A 17,004-nucleotide genomic window follows, 5' to 3' on the forward strand; every position below is an offset into this window, starting at 1 on the left:
ACAGTCTTTGTAAGTTACGTATTTCGGCGGTACACGTAATTTACATCTTAGTAATGTTTTAAGGAAAAATTTCACTTGTAAACGGAAGAAATGTCTACAGAGAAACAATTTTATTTGTATTTACGTTCTAGCAAACTACTGAAAAGTAACTGCAAGGAGGAATCATTCTTGCTGCAACTAAAGGAGATCTGTTTCAGGAACTGACCAGCCTTCAGCGCATTCTTTTACGTTTGTTATAATGACGCCACAAACTAATCACAGAATATTATTAGACACGAAACAGCTTTTCATTTTCAGTTTAACATACGCTACTTGGAACTACATACAACTGTCCAGAGGAACTTTCCAAACTAAGTACATCTCCATGACTGATTCGGCTGCGAGATGAAATACTCATTGCAACGTCTTTTTCAGAGTGCTTTCGGGTTTTGGATAGGCAATTTGATTGTTAGCTACTACTTACAGCAAATGAAAGAAGCACATAAAATTACTTACGGGGAAGACGAATGCGTGATTACAGTTCATTGGGAGAGTTCTGAGTAAGTGTAGCGTAACTACTGTGTGAAGGAGATGGCGCACGGAGCGCTTGTGCGACCCATTCTTGAGTACTGCTCCAGGCTTTGGGATCTGCATGACAACATTGACAAAAATTAGGGGCGTGCTCCTCGTATTACGGAAATGTTCGCTGACCTTAGAAGGGTACCCTGTGACGGAAGAAGACTATCTTCTCGCGAAACACTATTGAGGAAGGTCAGAGAATGAGAATTTGCGAGACGCTGCAGACTGATTCTACTGCTTCCAATGCGTGTCTCGCGTAAGGACTATAGGCATAAAAAGAGGAAGATGCAGCTGCACATGCCTTTCTTCCTCTTGCCTTCGAACTGTAAGGGGCGGTCAATAAAAAGGAGACGGTTGGAAAAAAGTTACGGAGCTTAATACAGTTAGCCCCACTGAGACAAGACGGCGAATGCCTTCACGGAAAAATGTTCGCGGTTGTCTGCCAAACCATGATTGTACCCAGTCTTGCACATCTTTGTCCGAAACAAATCGACGGCCACGAAAATTTTTCTTCGGGTCTCGAAAATTATACACTCCTGGAAATTGAAATAAGAACACCGTGAATTCATTGTCCCAGGAAGGGGAAACTTTATTGACACATTCCTGGGGTCAGATACATCACATGATCACACTGACAGAACCACAGGCACATAGACACAGGCAACAGAGCATGCACAATGTCGGCACTAGTACAGTGTATATCCACCTTTCGGAGCAATGCAGGCTGCTATTCTCCCATGGAGACGATCGTAGAGATGCTGGATGTAGTCCTGTGGAACGGCTTGCCATGCCATTTCCACCTGGCGCCTCAGTTGGACCAGCGTTCGTGCTGGACGTGCAGACCGCGTGAGACGACGCTTCATCCAGTCCCAAACATGCTCAATGGGGGACAGATCCGGAGATCTTGCTGGCCAGGGTAGTTGACTTACACCTTCTAGAGCACGTTGGGTGGCACGGGATACATGCGGACGTGCATTGTTCTGTTGGAACAGCAAGTTCCCTTGCCGGTCTAGGAATGGTAGAACGATGGGTTCGATGACGGTTTGGATGTACCGTGCACTATTCAGTGTTCCCTCGACGATCACCAGTGGTGTACGGCCAGTGTAGGAGATCGCTCCCCACACCATGATGCCGGGTGTTGGCCCTGTGTGCCTCGGTCGTATGCAGTCCTGATTGTGGCGCTCACCTGCACGGCGCCAAACACGCATACGACCATCATTGGCACCAAGGCAGAAGCGACTCTCATCGCTGAAGACGACACGTCTCCATTCGTCCCTCCATTCACGCCTGTCGCGACACCACTGGAGGCGGGCTGCACGATGTTGGGGCGTGAGAGGAAGACGGCCTAACGGTGTGCGGGACCGTAGCCCAGCTTCATGGAGACGGTTGCGAATGGTCCTCGCCGATACCCCAGGAGCAACAGTGTCCCTAATTTGCTGGGAAGTGGCGGTGCGGTCCCCTACGGCACTGCGTAGGATCCTACGGTCTTGGCGTGCATCCGTGCGTCGCTGCGGTCCGGTCCCAGGTCGACGGGCACGTGCACCTTCCGCCGACCACTGGCGACAACATCGATGTACTGTGGAAACCTCACGCCCCACGTGTTGAGCAATTCGGCGGTACGTCCACCCGGTCTCCCGCATGCCCACTATACGCCCTCGCTCAAAGTCCGTCAACTGCACATACGGTTCACGTCCACGCTGTCGCGGCATGCTACCAGTGTTAAAGACTGCGATGGAGCTCCGTATGCCACGGCAAACTGGCTGACACTGACGGCGGCGGTGCACAAATGCTGCGCAGCTAGCGCCATTCGACGGCCAACACCGCGGTTCCTGGTGTGTCCGCTGTGCCGTGCGTGTGATCATTGCTTGTACAGCCCTCTCGCAGTGTCCGGAGCAAGTATGGTGGGTCTGACACACCGGTGTCAATGTGTTCTTTTTTCCATTTCCAGGAGTGTAGAAACCGCATAGGGAGAGAACGGGACTGTATGTGGGATGTTTTAAGGATTTCTCATCGAAACGTCTGCAGTGTACTGGAAACGACCTTGAAAACATGTGGATGGGCATTATACTGCAACAGAATGATGACGTCGGGATACATTCCTAGGCGTTTGCATTTGAACGCGTGCCTCAATTTTTGCAAAGCGTCCACGTACCGCTGTGCGTTAATTGAGGTGTCTTTTCCAGAAAGTCAGTGGTCAGTGGACCTTTGCAGTCAAATAATAATGTCATCTTGACTTTCCCGAAGCTGGTGTGTCTGTTGTTTCGAATACGTTGCAGAAGGTCCGCTGGGAAGCCGTCACACATCGTCCATACAGTCCCGGTCTCTCCCCACGTGATTTCCGTATTTTTGGAGCCCTGAAGAAAGACATTTCTTGTCGTCGATTTTTTTCGGACGAAGAGGTGTAAGCCCGACAGCGTATTAATTCTGTAAATATTAGTAGTTCGACTTCACTGTAATGTATTCACGTATTTTGACACCCACCTCAGAAAGGATCAGGGAGGTGATTATTATATTCAGATGTTTTATGTTTATTATTTGAAATTTTCTGACATGTTCCACGCTCACAACAATTATCTCATTCTACGGAACGAAAGCTGAATCTAGTCTTATCTAATCCTGAGTGCAATCATGGCAACCGCAAACGATTTTCGATAAAGGTGTTTGCCAATCTTGTCTCACAGTGAGATAAACGTATTAAGGGCTCAAATAGCTCTGAGCACTATGGGACTTAACATCAGTCATCAGTCCCCTAGAACTTGGAACTATTTAAACCTAACTAACCTAAGGACATCACACCCATCCATGCCCGAGGCAAGATTCGAACCTGCGACCGTAGCAACATCGCGATTCCGGAATAAAGCGCCTAGAACCGCTCGACCACAACGTCCGGCTGGACGTTCCAGCTTTCATGGTGGGTTATAGGGGGTTTAAAAACATTTTAATTAGTTTTCCATAAAATTTTGGCCTGGATTATTTGTAAGTAATTATTATTATATGATTTAACTTTCTGCAACTCGGCCTCGTAAATTTCATGAAGTGAAGTTTCTTCCCTACTTTATATTGGTAAAGGAAGTTCACTACACATACTCTATTACCATGGAAGTTAGTCGCTGATAAATTGGTACGTGTCATGTTATACTGTCTCTTCCACTAGTCAGAATTTCCCACACGTTCCTTTCCTCGCCATTTCTAGAGAGGACCTCCTCATTTCGTATCTAACCGATCTCATTAATTATCGGCATCCTTCTACAACGCAACATCTCAAACGTTCCATTTTCTTCCGTTCGGATTTTCCCACGGTCCACGAGTCACTTCCATACAATGCCGTGCTCCAGACGTACCCGTACATTCCCAGAAATTCCTTCCTCGGGTTAACGCCCGTGTTTGATACTAGGAGAGCTCTTTTAGCAAAGAACCTTTTCTCTGTCTGTGCTAGACCTTGTGTTGCACGTTCTGCACTATTTTTCTTCATACTTGTCAGAATTTATTCTCTCTACCCTGTGGCCCCAATTTTGATATTAGGTTCACAGCTAATCTAATTTCCACTGCTCTTCAAAACTTTTTTTTTTTAACTCTCAGTCCATATTCTTTGCTTCCTAGACTGATCATTCCATTCAGCAGATCCAATAACTCATTCTCACTTACACTGAGGATAGCAATATCTCCAGCAAATATAAAGGTTGATATTTTTACCCTGGGGATTATTGGTGCAGCAAGAGTTTGGCACCCATGTCGACCATTAGTGTGGTAACATGCGGATTTACAGGCTCTCACACTAAGGTGGCGTAAGGCCGACACATCGAACAGAGGTTATGTTGAAAAATATGGTTTTTTAGTCAAAGCTGGTCTAGGGGCAGCGTCTTTGATTCGCAATCAAAACGTCTTCGATCCCGGGTTCGAAACCCGCCGCTGCTTAAATTTTGATTAATAATCAGCATTGGCGGCAGAAGACTTCCGTATAAGAAGTCACCCTCGGCCTTGTCAAAGAGGGCGGAGGAGCGGACAGAGGTTCAGGGCACTCCCTCGTCCTAGGGGTGGGAAACTGCCCCTAAAGGTGGAAGAATCAGCAATGCTCAACAGCATGAGAAGGCAATGGAAACCATTGCATTAAAGACACGTAACGTGTATCCTCAGGACATGTGGCCTGTAACTGAGGAAGTGTCATGATGATCTCTCCATTGGCAAACGTTTACGGATTAGTCCCCCATTCGGATCTCCAGTAGGGGACTGCCAAGGGGAAGGTTGCCATGAGAAAAAGATTGAATAATCAACGGAAGGATAACGTTCTACGAGTCGGGGCGTAGAATTTCAGAAGCTTGAACGTGTTAGAGAAACAAGAAAATCTGAAAAGGGAAATGCAAGGGCTCAATCTAGATATAGTAGGGGTCAGTGAAGTGAAGTGGAAAGAAGACAATGATTTCTGGTCAGATGAGTAAAGGGTAATATCAACAGTAGCAGAAAATGGTATAACTGGAAGAGGATTCGTTACGAATAGGAAGATAGGGCAGAGAGTATGTTACTGTGAACAGTTCAGTGACAGGGTTGTTCTTATCAGAATCGACAGCAAACCAGCGCCGACAACGATAGTTCAGGTATACATGCCAACGTCGCAAGCTGAAGATGAACAGATAGAGAAAGTGTCTACTGAAAGGGTAATACAGTATGTGAAGGGGGATGAAAATCAAACAGTCATGGGAGACTGGAATACAGTTGTAGGGGAAGGAGTAGGTTACTGAAGAATATGGGCTTGGGACAAGGAATGAGAGAGGGGAAAGACTAATTGAGTAACGAGTTTCAGCCAGTAATAGCGAATACTCTGTCCAAGAATCACAAGAGGAGGATATATAGTTGGAAAAGCCGGGTGATACAGGAAGATTTCAGTTAGATTACATCGTGGTCAGACAGAGATTCCGAAATCAGATACTGGATTGTAAGGCGTACCCAGGAGCAGATATAGGGCTCAGATAACAATATGGTAGTGAAGAATAGTAGGCTGAAGTTTAAGACATCAATCAGGAAGAATCAATACGGAGAGAAGAGGGATATGGAAGTACTAAGGAATGGCGAGATATGGTTGAAGTTATCTAAGGCTATAGATAGAGCAATAAGGAATAGCTCAGTAGTCAATACAGTTGAAGAGGAATGGACATCTCTAAAAAGAGCCATCACAGAATTAGGAAAGAAAACCATGGGTACAAAGAAGGTAACGGCGAAGAAACCATGGTTAAAAGAAGAAATATTTCGATTGATCGATGAAAGGAGGAAATACAAAAATGTTCCGGGAAACTAAAGAATTCAGAAATACAAGTCGCTGAGGAATGAAATAAATAGGAAGTGCAGGGAAGGTAAGACGAAATGGTTGCAGGAAAAATGTGAAGACATGGAAAAAGAAATGATTGTTTGAAGGACTGACTCAGCATACAGGAAAGTCAAAACAACCTTGGGTGACATTGAAAGCAAGGGTGATAACATTAAGAGTGCAACGAGAATTTCACTTTTAAATGCATAGGAGAGAGCGGATAGATGGGAAGAATACATTGAAAGCTTCTATGAGGGGGAAATTTTGTCTGATATGATAGAAGTAGAAACAGGAGTCGATTTAGAAGGGATAGGGGATATAGTATTAGAATTTAAAAGAGGTTTGGAGGACTTAAAATCAAATAAAGCAGAAGAGATAGATAACATTCCATCAGAATTTCTAAAATAATTGGGGGCATTGGCAACAAAATGACTCTTCACGTTGGTGTGTAGAATGTATGGGTCTGGCGACATACCATCTGACTATTGGAAAAGCATCATCCACACAATTCCGAAGACGACAAGAGCTGACAAGTGCGAGAATTATAACACAATTAACTTAACAGCTCATGTATCCAAGTTGCTTACAAGAAAAATATACAGAAGAATGGAAAAGAAAACTGAGGACGCAGTAGATGCCGATCAGTTTGGCTTCAGGAAAGGTAAAGTCACGAGAGAGGCAATTCTGACGTTGCGGTTAATAATGGAGGTAAGACTAAAGAAAAATCAAGACACGTTCGTAGGATTTGTCGACTTGGAAAAAGCGTTTGACAGTGTAAAATGGTGCAAGATGTTCGAAATTCTGAAAAAAGTAGGGGTGAGTTATAGTGAGAGACGGATAATATACAATATGTATAACAGCCAAGAGGGCATAATAAGAGTGAACGACCAAGAACGAAGTGCTCCTATTAAAAAGGGTATAAGACAAAGATTTAGCCTTTCGCCCCTACTGTTCAATCTGTACATCGAGGAAGCAATGATGTAAATAAAAGAAAGAGTCAGAAGTGGAATTAAAATACAGGGTGAAAGGATATCAATGATACGATCCGCTGGTGACATTGCTATATTGAGTGAAAGTGAATAAGAATTACATTATCTGCTGAGCGGAATGAACAGTCTAATGAGTACAGAGTATGGGTTGAGAGTAAATCGAAGAAAGACGAAGGTAATGAGAAGTAGTAGAAATGAGATTAGCGAGAAACTTAACAAATGGTTCAAATGACTCTGAGCACTATGGAACTTCTGAGGTCATCAGTCCCCTAGAACTTAGAACTACTTAAACCTAACTAACCTAAGGACATCACACACATCCATGCCGGAGGCAGGATTCGAACCTGCGACCGTAGCGGTCGCGCGGTTCCAGACTGGAAACAACATCAGGATTGATTGTGTCGAAGTAGATGAAGTTAAGGAATCCTGCTACCTAAGCAGTAAAATAGCCAATGACGGATGGAGCAAGATGGACATAAGAAGCAGACTAGCAATGGCAAAAGGGCATTCCTGGCTAAGAGGAGTGTGCTAATATCAAATATCGGCCTTAATTTGAGGAAGAAATTTCTGAGAGTGAGAATGTTCGTCTGTATTACAGCATTGTATGGTAGTGAAACATGGAATGCGGGAAAACCGGAACAGAAGAGAATCGAAGCATTTGAGATGTGATGCTAGAGACGAATGTTGAAATTTAGGTGGACTGATAAGGTAAGGGATGAGGAGGGTCTGCGCAGAATCGGAGGGGAAATAAATATGTGTGAAACACTGATAAGGTGAAGGGACAGGGTGATAGGACATCTGCTAAGACATGAGAGAATGACTTCTATGGTACTAGAGGGAGCTGTAGAGGGCAAAAGCTGTAGAGGAAGACAGAGATTGGAATACACACAGCAAATAGTTGAGGACGTAGGTTGCAAGTTCAAAAATGGTTCAAATGGCTCTGAGCACTTTGAGTCTTAACATCTGAGGCCATCAGTCCCCTAGACTTGGAACTATTAAACCTAACTAACCTAAGGACATCACACACATCCATGGCCGAGGCAGGATTCGAACCTGCGACCGTAGCGGTCGTGCAGCTCCAGACTGTTGCGCCTAGAACCGCTCGGCCACTCCGGCCGGTCTGCAAGTGCTACTCTGAGATGAAGAGATTAGCAGAGGAGAGGAATTCGTGGCGGGCCACATCAAACCAGTCAGAAGACTGACGACAAAAAAAAAAAAATAAATAAAAAATAGCCAAAGGAGTGGGCTATGATACGGTGCCGTGGAATCCTGAATAAAATCAACCTGCTTTCAGAAAGATAAGTGTTGCATTACTTACTTCTCGCCCCTCGTAGATGCCTATGGAAACACACGTTAATTCAATAACAATTTTCTATTAGTGTGGCGCCTCTTTGCCACCCGCAAGATCTGGGGAGGCGAGGCCGCTTGTCTTGTTGGCACCCCAGCTGTGCTTCCCCTGTTATCTCGGACGCATGTGGAGCGACATAAATACAGAGGGCGGCGCTTTAAATCTTGCTGGCTGGTGGCGAGTCGGCGGTATATTTCCCGAACAAATGTTTCGCTATCAGGTTCCCGGGCTGTGAGGGGCTGCCGGCCCGCCTTGTTCCTGCGCCGCGGGGGGTGGCTTCCCTTTGAGCCGCGGGGGAAGAAAGCTTTCAGCGCACCGCACGCAACCGCGGCGCCCGCGTCTCTCAGATGCGAGCCGCCCGCGCCGACTCGCTGCGGCGCACTGCCGAACTCACCCCCTGCACGTGATGTTTACAGTAGGCAGCTCGTGAAGTATATAGGCGCGATACGCCAAGTTACGAGTGCTACCGACAGATCTCAGAATGGTTACACACTTCCAGACTTCGAGAACACTTATAACACCGCCCCTCACAAGTGAGTTCTAACCAAATTGCGCGCCTACGGAGCATCGTTTCAGTTGTGGGACTGGATTTGTGATTTCCTGTGAGAGAGATTGCAGTTCATAGTAACTGATGGGGAAGACATCGCGTAAAACAGAAGTGACAAGAGGAGACATCATCCTAGCCATAGAGCGGTCCTTGCGAGACATCGACAGAGATGGACGCGCTGGCGGTGTGGGGCACCTTCCATCTGGGTGGGGGCGGGTGATAGAGACGCGAAGCGATCATATTGAAGGCATGTAATACAGTGAACATCCGTCAATAAGCTCGGGAATGAACTGTGACACTGTTACTACTACTTTTTATCGAGCCCTTGTAATATCCTCCAGTTATTTTTTTAAAAATGGCAGCTAACTCTAAATATAGATAAATGTAAATTAATGCAGATAAATAGGAAAAAGAATCCCGTAATGTTTGAATACTCCATTAGTGGTGCAGCGCTTGACACAGTCACGTCGATTAAATATTTGGGCGTAACATTGCAGAGCGATATGAAGTGGGACAAGCATGTAATGGCAGTTGTGGGGAAGGCGGATAGTCGTCTTCGGTTCATTGGTAAAATTTGGGGAAGATGTGGTTCATCTGTAAAGGAGACCGCTTATAAAACACTAATACGACCTATTCTTGAGTACTGCTCGAGCGTTTGGGATCCCTATCAGGTCGGATTGAGGGAGGACATAGAAGCAATTCAGAGGCGGGCTGCTAGATTTGTTACTGGTAGGTTTGATCATCACGCGAGTGTTACGGAAATGCTTGAGGAACTCGGGTGGGAGTCTCTAGAGGAAAGGAGGCGTTCTTTTCGTGAATCGCTACTGAGGAAATTTAGAGGACCAACATTTGAGGCTGACTACAGTACAATTTTACTGCCGCCAACTTACATTTCGCGGAAAGACCACAAAAATAAGATAAGAGAGATTAGGGCTCGTACAGAGGCATATAGGCAGTCGTTTTTCCCTCGTTCTGTTTGGGAGTGGAACAGGGAGAGAATATGCTAATTGTGGTACGAGGTACCCTCCGCCACGCACCGTACGGTGGATTGCGGAGTATGTATGTAGATGTATACTCTCTACGCTGTCATCCGTCAGCAGCCACCGATGTTGTAAAGTCGTCGCACACGGATCGTACTTTTGAAAGTCCACATCGAGCGTGCCTTGTGCAACGTGCTGCTGAACGCTCAGAAACGAAGCGACTTGTGCATAAGATCGCAACGCGCTGCAGCGCCGGTTGTTGGCTGCATCTGGCTCGCAAATCACACTGTTTATGAAATTGACGGGCTTAAAATGCCTGCGTTAGCTCTATTAAAATGCACAACTCCTTCCTTGTCCATATGCAAGCCACGTTGTTCTGTATATAGTATACATACATGGACATGTTTTAAGGTAAAAAAGGGAGTACCCTGTCCAGTCAATAGGGACATCGGTTTATACTGTAAAAGTTCCATTACGGATAATCCGATATAAATTTACAATAGTTCTTCACATAAGACTAAAATTATTTCAACATTTTCACTTGATCGCTATTCCTATTCAGTAGCAGAAACTTTACATGTGAATTACAAAACTTAAAAAAGGGCGAAATATCTTACTGTAAGTAGTGCATGGTGTCCTGGAGATCAAACCAATAGAACCAGCTCGCTGCCCAAAGAGAGTGCACTTATATTTACATAACATTGAATATTACAGTATATACTTTTAATCTAATATGAAAGTGTCCGAATCTATCAAAAACACAAAGACTGGAAAGAAAATATTTGGATGCATCACAACGTAAACCACCAACACATTATACCTTTCGCTACGAATCTGTGATGTTAGTCATTGCGCTTTTTTTTCCATTATGTTCGTTGTATTTGGTCGTTGCGGACGTCACGTGACATCAGATGAAGTTCAGTGCTGACCCTTTCACTCAGTATTTTTATTGCAGGGAACAGCTAGCTCTCTGGCCGAACACGATGAGCTACCGTGGCAGCAGATAGCTGCATTTCGAACTGAAATTTTAATATAGGAAATTGTACCATTGGATCATCCAAATGCCGTTGCCTTCAGATGGGACACTCTCGTAATACGGGAGTTAGATTAATTCTTTTACCACGAATACGACGTTTCCCGTTATTTTATCACAACGAATCAAACAATTAACGACAGGTTTCCGAGAGATCCTGAATTTGCTGGTGCTCAGAAACGGCATATATACATACGGGGCCGGCCGGATTGGCCGAGCGGTTCTGAGCGCTACAGTCTGGAACCGCGCGACCGCTACGGTCGCAGGTTAGAATCCTGCCTCGGGCATGGATCTGTGTTATGTCCTTAGGTTAGTTAGGTTTAAGTAGTTCTAAGTTCTAGGGGACTGATGACCTCAGAAGCAAAGTCCCAAAGTACTCAGAGCAATTTTTATACATATGGGCTTGAACTGAAAGCTAATATGGCGTCTCTCAATTCTGTACTGAAGGTAGATGGCGCACATGTGACGTAGGTGGCGTTCTCCCATCTCATTGGTCAATGTTCAGAAGTACGTTCAGAATACCTGATATGCCAGATATTGCCCTACACGTAGGGAAAGACTCCCCAACGTGTTTTTCCCACGCTGTGATGTCAGAAACTCGGCACGCTCAACGGAGCATGTGTCGACGGCTTAACGTTATAGCACGTGCTCCCTTTTACCCCCTCGTGGACGCCTCTGCGTATAATGGTATTTTAACTGCTGATGCATCGTATTATCTGAGGCAGAAATGGATAACTCCCCCCAGATCCTAGAACGCCATGCACTCAGCCTCGCCTTCCGTGTACACCTCCTATTCCCCACGCGGATCCTCTACGACCTGATTCCTTTCCCCCATCTGCTCCCTTTCCTCGGACATATCCGCGTCCTCTACACCTCTCGCCACCTTGATCCCCCTCTTCCCCTGGTTGCTCCTCTCCTCTCCAACCCCTCCCTCTGTCGCGCCTTCACTGTTGTGTCCTCCCTACCCTTCACCCCTACACCTTTCATCTCCTTTACCAAGGTGGCTTCTGTTGTCTCCCCCTCCCAGATGATGCCCTCTCTCCCTCCATTTATCCCTCCTATCAACTCTGATCCTCACCTCCCCCTCCCTTCCTCTGTCCTTTTCCTGGGCTTCCTCTTTCCCCTCCCATCCATCCTGTTTTTTCCCCACCTACCCTCTCTTTGCCTCCCTCCTCTCCCCCGAGTTCTGTTCTCTCTCCCGTCCACTGCCTTTCCCACTCCTTCTCGCGTCCACCCAGCCCCCCCTTTTCTATCTCCCCTCCCTCGATCGGCTCCCCCTTTTTTTCTTTTCCTCTCTTCTCCCCCCTTTTCCCCTTCATTGGTCCGGGTCCTCCCCCCCCCCCCTCCCCCCATCTGCCACTGTGTCACCTGTATCGTGATGTTTTAAGTGAGTGTTCAATGTTGTGCATCCCCTGTCAGTGTTGCAAACAGTCACTAGTTGTGTTTTTTATCTCGTACGAACAGAAACCAGACTGTCAGCTTGTTTTACACTTACTGTGTGTCTTCATCCGCATCGTCAACGCAGTGTTTTTACATTTTAAATTCCACAACTTTCCGCCATTTTACAGTTGTTTCTATAATGTCACCGTTTTATCGCCTTTTTTGTTGTTTGTTTGTATTATTATTATGTTTTTTTAACTTTCTGTAGGCAGCATATTACGCTGCTGCCGCCCCCCCCCCCCCCGTAATCTGGGGGGAGGGGGGAATCGAAATGCAATAAAGGAAAATAAAAGAAGAGGCAGAAATGGAGAGAGGGTATGAGGAGGAGGTCGGGAATAGCCCAGCATTTGTGTAAGTGGAAGTAGGAAACAGAGGCGAGTACGTTGGTACTTCCGAAATTTTTGCCCTCTCCACTATGACGATAGCGTGTATTGTGTACATGTGCTAGTGTTGAGATTAGCGACTGAGGGAATGGCGTGTGTTCTGTGCCGGCAGACCTGCGCAAGCAGTTCGAGACGTCGCCGTACGGGCGCGCGGTGCGGCTGGGCGCGGGCGCCGAGCTGCGCTGCCTGCCGCCGGCCGGCGTGCCGCAGCCGCGCGTCTACTGGCTGCGCAACGGCGCGCCGCTGGAGCCCGACAGCAACGTCATCGTCTCCAGCGAGGGCCACCTGCTGCTGGGGCAGGCGCGCCTCCAGGACACCGCCAACTACACCTGCGTCGCCGAGAACGTCGCCGCGCGCCGGCTCAGCGAGCCCGCGCTGCTCACCGTCTACGGTCAGTACCCTACAGCTACACTTCTCTACATCTACGTCTACATGGATACTCTGCAAATCACATTTAAGTGCCTGGCAGAGGGTTCATCTAACCACCTTCACAATTCTCTATTATTCCAGTCACGTATAGCGCGCGGAAAGAATGAACACCTATATCTTTCCGTACGAGCTCTGATTTCCCTTATTTTATCGTCGTGATCGTACGACGTCAACAAAATATTTTCGCATTCGGAGGAGGATTGTCTCCCAAATCATTTATATAGATAAGTGAGAAGATTCCGTCGCAACGAAAAACGCCTTTCTTTTAATGATTTCCAGCCCAAATCCCGTATCATTTCTGTGACACTCTATCCCATATTTCGCGATAATACAAAACGTGCTGTCTTTCTTTGAACTTTTTCGATGTACTCCGTCAGTCCTAGCTGGTAAGGATCCCACACCGCGCAGCAGTATTCTAAAAGAGGACGGACAAGCGTAGTGTAGGCAGTCTCCTTAGTAGATCTGTTACTTTTTCTAAGTGTCCTGCCAATAAAACACACCTTTTGGTTAGCCTTCCCCGCAACATTTTCAATGTGTTCTTTATAATTTGTTTGTAATTGTAATACCTACGTATTTATTTGAATTTACGGCTTTTAGATTAGACTGGTTTATCGTGTAACCGAAGTTTAACGAGTCTCTTTTAGCACTCATATGGATGACCTCACACTTTTCGTTATTTAGGGACAACTGCCACTTTTCGCACCATTCAGATATTTTTTTCAAAAATCGTTTTGCAGTTTGTTTTGATCTTCTGATGACTTTATTAGTCGATAAACGACAGCGTCATCTGCAAACAACCGAAGACGGCTGCTCAGATTGTCTCCCAAATCATTTATACGGCTGCTCATTTTTTTCTCCTCCGAATGCGAAAATATTTTGTTGACGTCGTACGATCACGACGATAAAATAAGGGAAATCAGAGCTCGTACGGAAAGATATAGGTGTTCATTCTTTCCGCGCGCTATACGTGACTGGAATAATAGAGAATTGTGAAGGTGGTTAGATGAACCCTCTGCCAGGCACTTAAATGTGATTTGCAGAGTATCCGTGTGGACGTAGATGTAGAGAAGTGTACGGCTGCTCATTTATACGGCTGCTCGTCGTGATCGTACGACGTCAACAAAATATTTTCGCATTCGGAGGAGGATTGTCTCCCAAATCATTTATATAGATAAGTAACAGCAAAGGGCGTATAACACTACCTTGGGGAACGACAGAAATCACTTCTGTTTTACTCCATGACTTTCCCTCAGTTACTACGAACTGTCTCCTCTCTGACAGGAAATCGCAAATCCAGTCACATAACTGAGACGATATTCCATGAAAACGCAATTTTACTACGAGCCGCTTGTGTGTTACAGTGTCAAAAGCCTTCCGGAAATCCAGGAATACGGAATCGATCTGAAATCCCTTGTCAAAAGCACTCAACACTTCAGAGCTAATGGTGTTTCACAGGAACGATGTATTCTAAACCCATGTTGTCTGCGTGTCAATAGACAATTTCCTTCGAGGCAATTCATAATGTTCGAACACAATATATGTTCTAAAATCCTGTTGCATATCGACGTTAATGATATGGGCCTGTAATTTAGTGGATTACTCCTACTACCTTTCTTGAATGTTGGTGTGACCTGTGCAACTTTCCAGTCTTTGGGTACGGATCTTTCGTCGAGCGAAAGATTGTATATGATTGTTGAGTATGGAGATACTGCATCAGCATACTCCGAAAGGAACCTAATTGGTACACAGTCTGGACCAGAAGACTTGTTTTTATTAAGTGATTTGACTTGCTTCACTACTCCGAGGATATTTACTTCTACGTTACTCATGTTGGCAGCTGTTCTCGATTCGAGTTCTGGAATATTTACTTCGTCTTCTTTTGTCAGGGCATTACGGAAGGCTGTGTTTAGTAAATCTGCTTTGGCAGCACTGTATTCGATAGTATCTCCATTGTTATCGCACAGAGAAGGCATTGATTGTTTCTTGCCGCTAACATACTTGCCCCATGACCTCACAATAAGCACTCAGTTTCTTTCTCCATGTCACTACGAAGAGTATTTTATAGCAGGAGTTCGTCACCTCATAAATGTAAGTTATGATTTACTAGGTCTTATTATTAACTGGGTTAACGCCCGCTGCTTCACTCGAGTAGACCGCATGGCCTGCAGAGACATTTTTTGTTTTTGTTTTTATTTAGTCGAATTTTTATGTTGTTCCCAAATTGCAACACCTTCTAAGAAGAGATTTCGGAATTGCAGCCGGTCCTCGTAAACTTCGCTCCACGGTATTTCAACTGGACACATGCCAGTCATCTTCAGGTGGGCCATCAGTCTTCGATGGCTTCCAACATCACTACCTTCTCTGATTGGACTCTTGAGGAAGTATAGACTGCTCTTCCTCCACAAACGTTCAGACACCTCACTTAAATGTTCCCAGCGGACTTCAAGGCGTCATAAAGGCAAAGTCTGCACACACGCCATGTTAATGGCCAATAATTGGTGTCCAGATACTTTTTATCAGATAGTATACAATGGACGTGTTATAGACCATCTCCATTTCAAAAGTCATCCTTCTTCTTATGGGCTTGTGTTCAACCCTGCGATGGGTTTGCAACAGTACGCCACTCCACTGCTCTGTCTGCCCTTCTCTTCATTTCAACAATATTAGTTGCTACTCACCATATATCGGAGACGCTGAGTCGCAGAGAAGCACTCCGTCTTCAGGCCACAAGTGGCCCGGACCATCGGACCGCCTGTCCCAACAATGTGTCTTAAAACGTGTCTTTCCAGCGTGGCTGTTCTTTTTTGGATGCGACTCTAGAGAGAGATGGTTTTCTTTGTTCTTCTCTGTACCTCCCCATCACTAACTGTACCTCTCGAACTGATCTTCAACATGCTGTAGGACCAAATCTCCACGGCTTCTAGCTGGCTTCTCTCCGTTCTCCTATTGTACACGCTACGCACTCGTATAGGACCACACACGTGACAAATATTAGGAATTCATGTAATTGACAAGCAGGATCACAATGTACGGTAGCAGCTCTTAAGAAACTATGGGCAGAATAAAACAGGCCAAAGCTGATTTTAAAAGAACTTACAACTTACCTGCCATCAAGGAAATTAGTCTGGAATTAAGGAAAAGCATAACAAAGACATTTGTTTGGATTGCAATACATCAAGCACAATAAGATACGCAACAACCAAATGTTGGTTAAACACCGTTAATCCACCCGAATGAGCTGATCAAGATCTTTTAATATTGGCAGAATGTAGGAGTACATTATACAGTGCCGTTTGTCGTCGCCAGCAAGTACAGATGGACTGATGACAAGTAATGCCCATCTCAACTTATGGCTTCCAGAGATCGTACTGGGGATGATCATAACAAAAAAAAATGAAGGGGGCTGAATATTTCGCAAGGCAGACGCCTTATAATCTTGAAGCTCAGAGACCCTGTGGCACGGTGCGTTATCGGATTTCTATTAGAAGTTTTTGCTACCGTTGTCACTAACGCCATTCAGATAATTCAAGAAAACGCGAAATAATTAGAAACCACTTAGGTATCATGAGCACAAATAAAAAAAGGCATAAAACCAAAACGTATGTGGAGCAGGGGGCAGTCTGTATTTTGAGTGTAACAGGTTGAAGCATTTAATTCTTTTGCCAAGTTAAAGATGTTGGTAATCTGTTTTCACCAACGTGAATGGTTACAAGGGGCTTATAAGGGAATGGTCCGGTTGTTTCTGCTACCTCAGTATCGCTGGTGAAGCAATAATAAACTTTTTTCTTTTTTTAAAGGCGACTGAGATTTTTTCCCTTGAAAACAGTAGTTACTGTTGAGTCGATCTGAGTGGCATAGCTATTTTATAGGTGTGACAAGAAAGAACAGAGGCAAAAAAAAAAAAAAAACAAATAAACACATTTTTCAAGATACACATTTTCTGTTGTTCTCGCGACTTGCTCTCGGCTTGCAGCATGGAAATCATGCCGTGCTCAATG

The 17,004-nt window shown here is 45.3% G+C and overlaps 1 protein-coding gene across 1 annotated transcript in view; it reads left to right on the forward strand.

The window, feature by feature from the left end:
- LOC124545710 (netrin receptor UNC5C) overlaps positions 1 to 17,004 on the forward strand; it is a 227,348-nt gene that overhangs the window by 105,494 nt on the left and 104,850 nt on the right. The window contains exon 4 of the mRNA XM_047124654.1: positions 12,690 to 12,968. Within this exon, the coding sequence (XP_046980610.1) occupies positions 12,690 to 12,968 (279 nt within the window). The remainder of the gene's footprint in view (positions 1 to 12,689; positions 12,969 to 17,004) is intronic.

Source organism: Schistocerca americana, chromosome 8 (assembly GCF_021461395.2).
Source record: "Schistocerca americana isolate TAMUIC-IGC-003095 chromosome 8, iqSchAmer2.1, whole genome shotgun sequence".
NCBI lineage: Eukaryota > Metazoa > Arthropoda > Insecta > Orthoptera > Acrididae > Schistocerca > Schistocerca americana.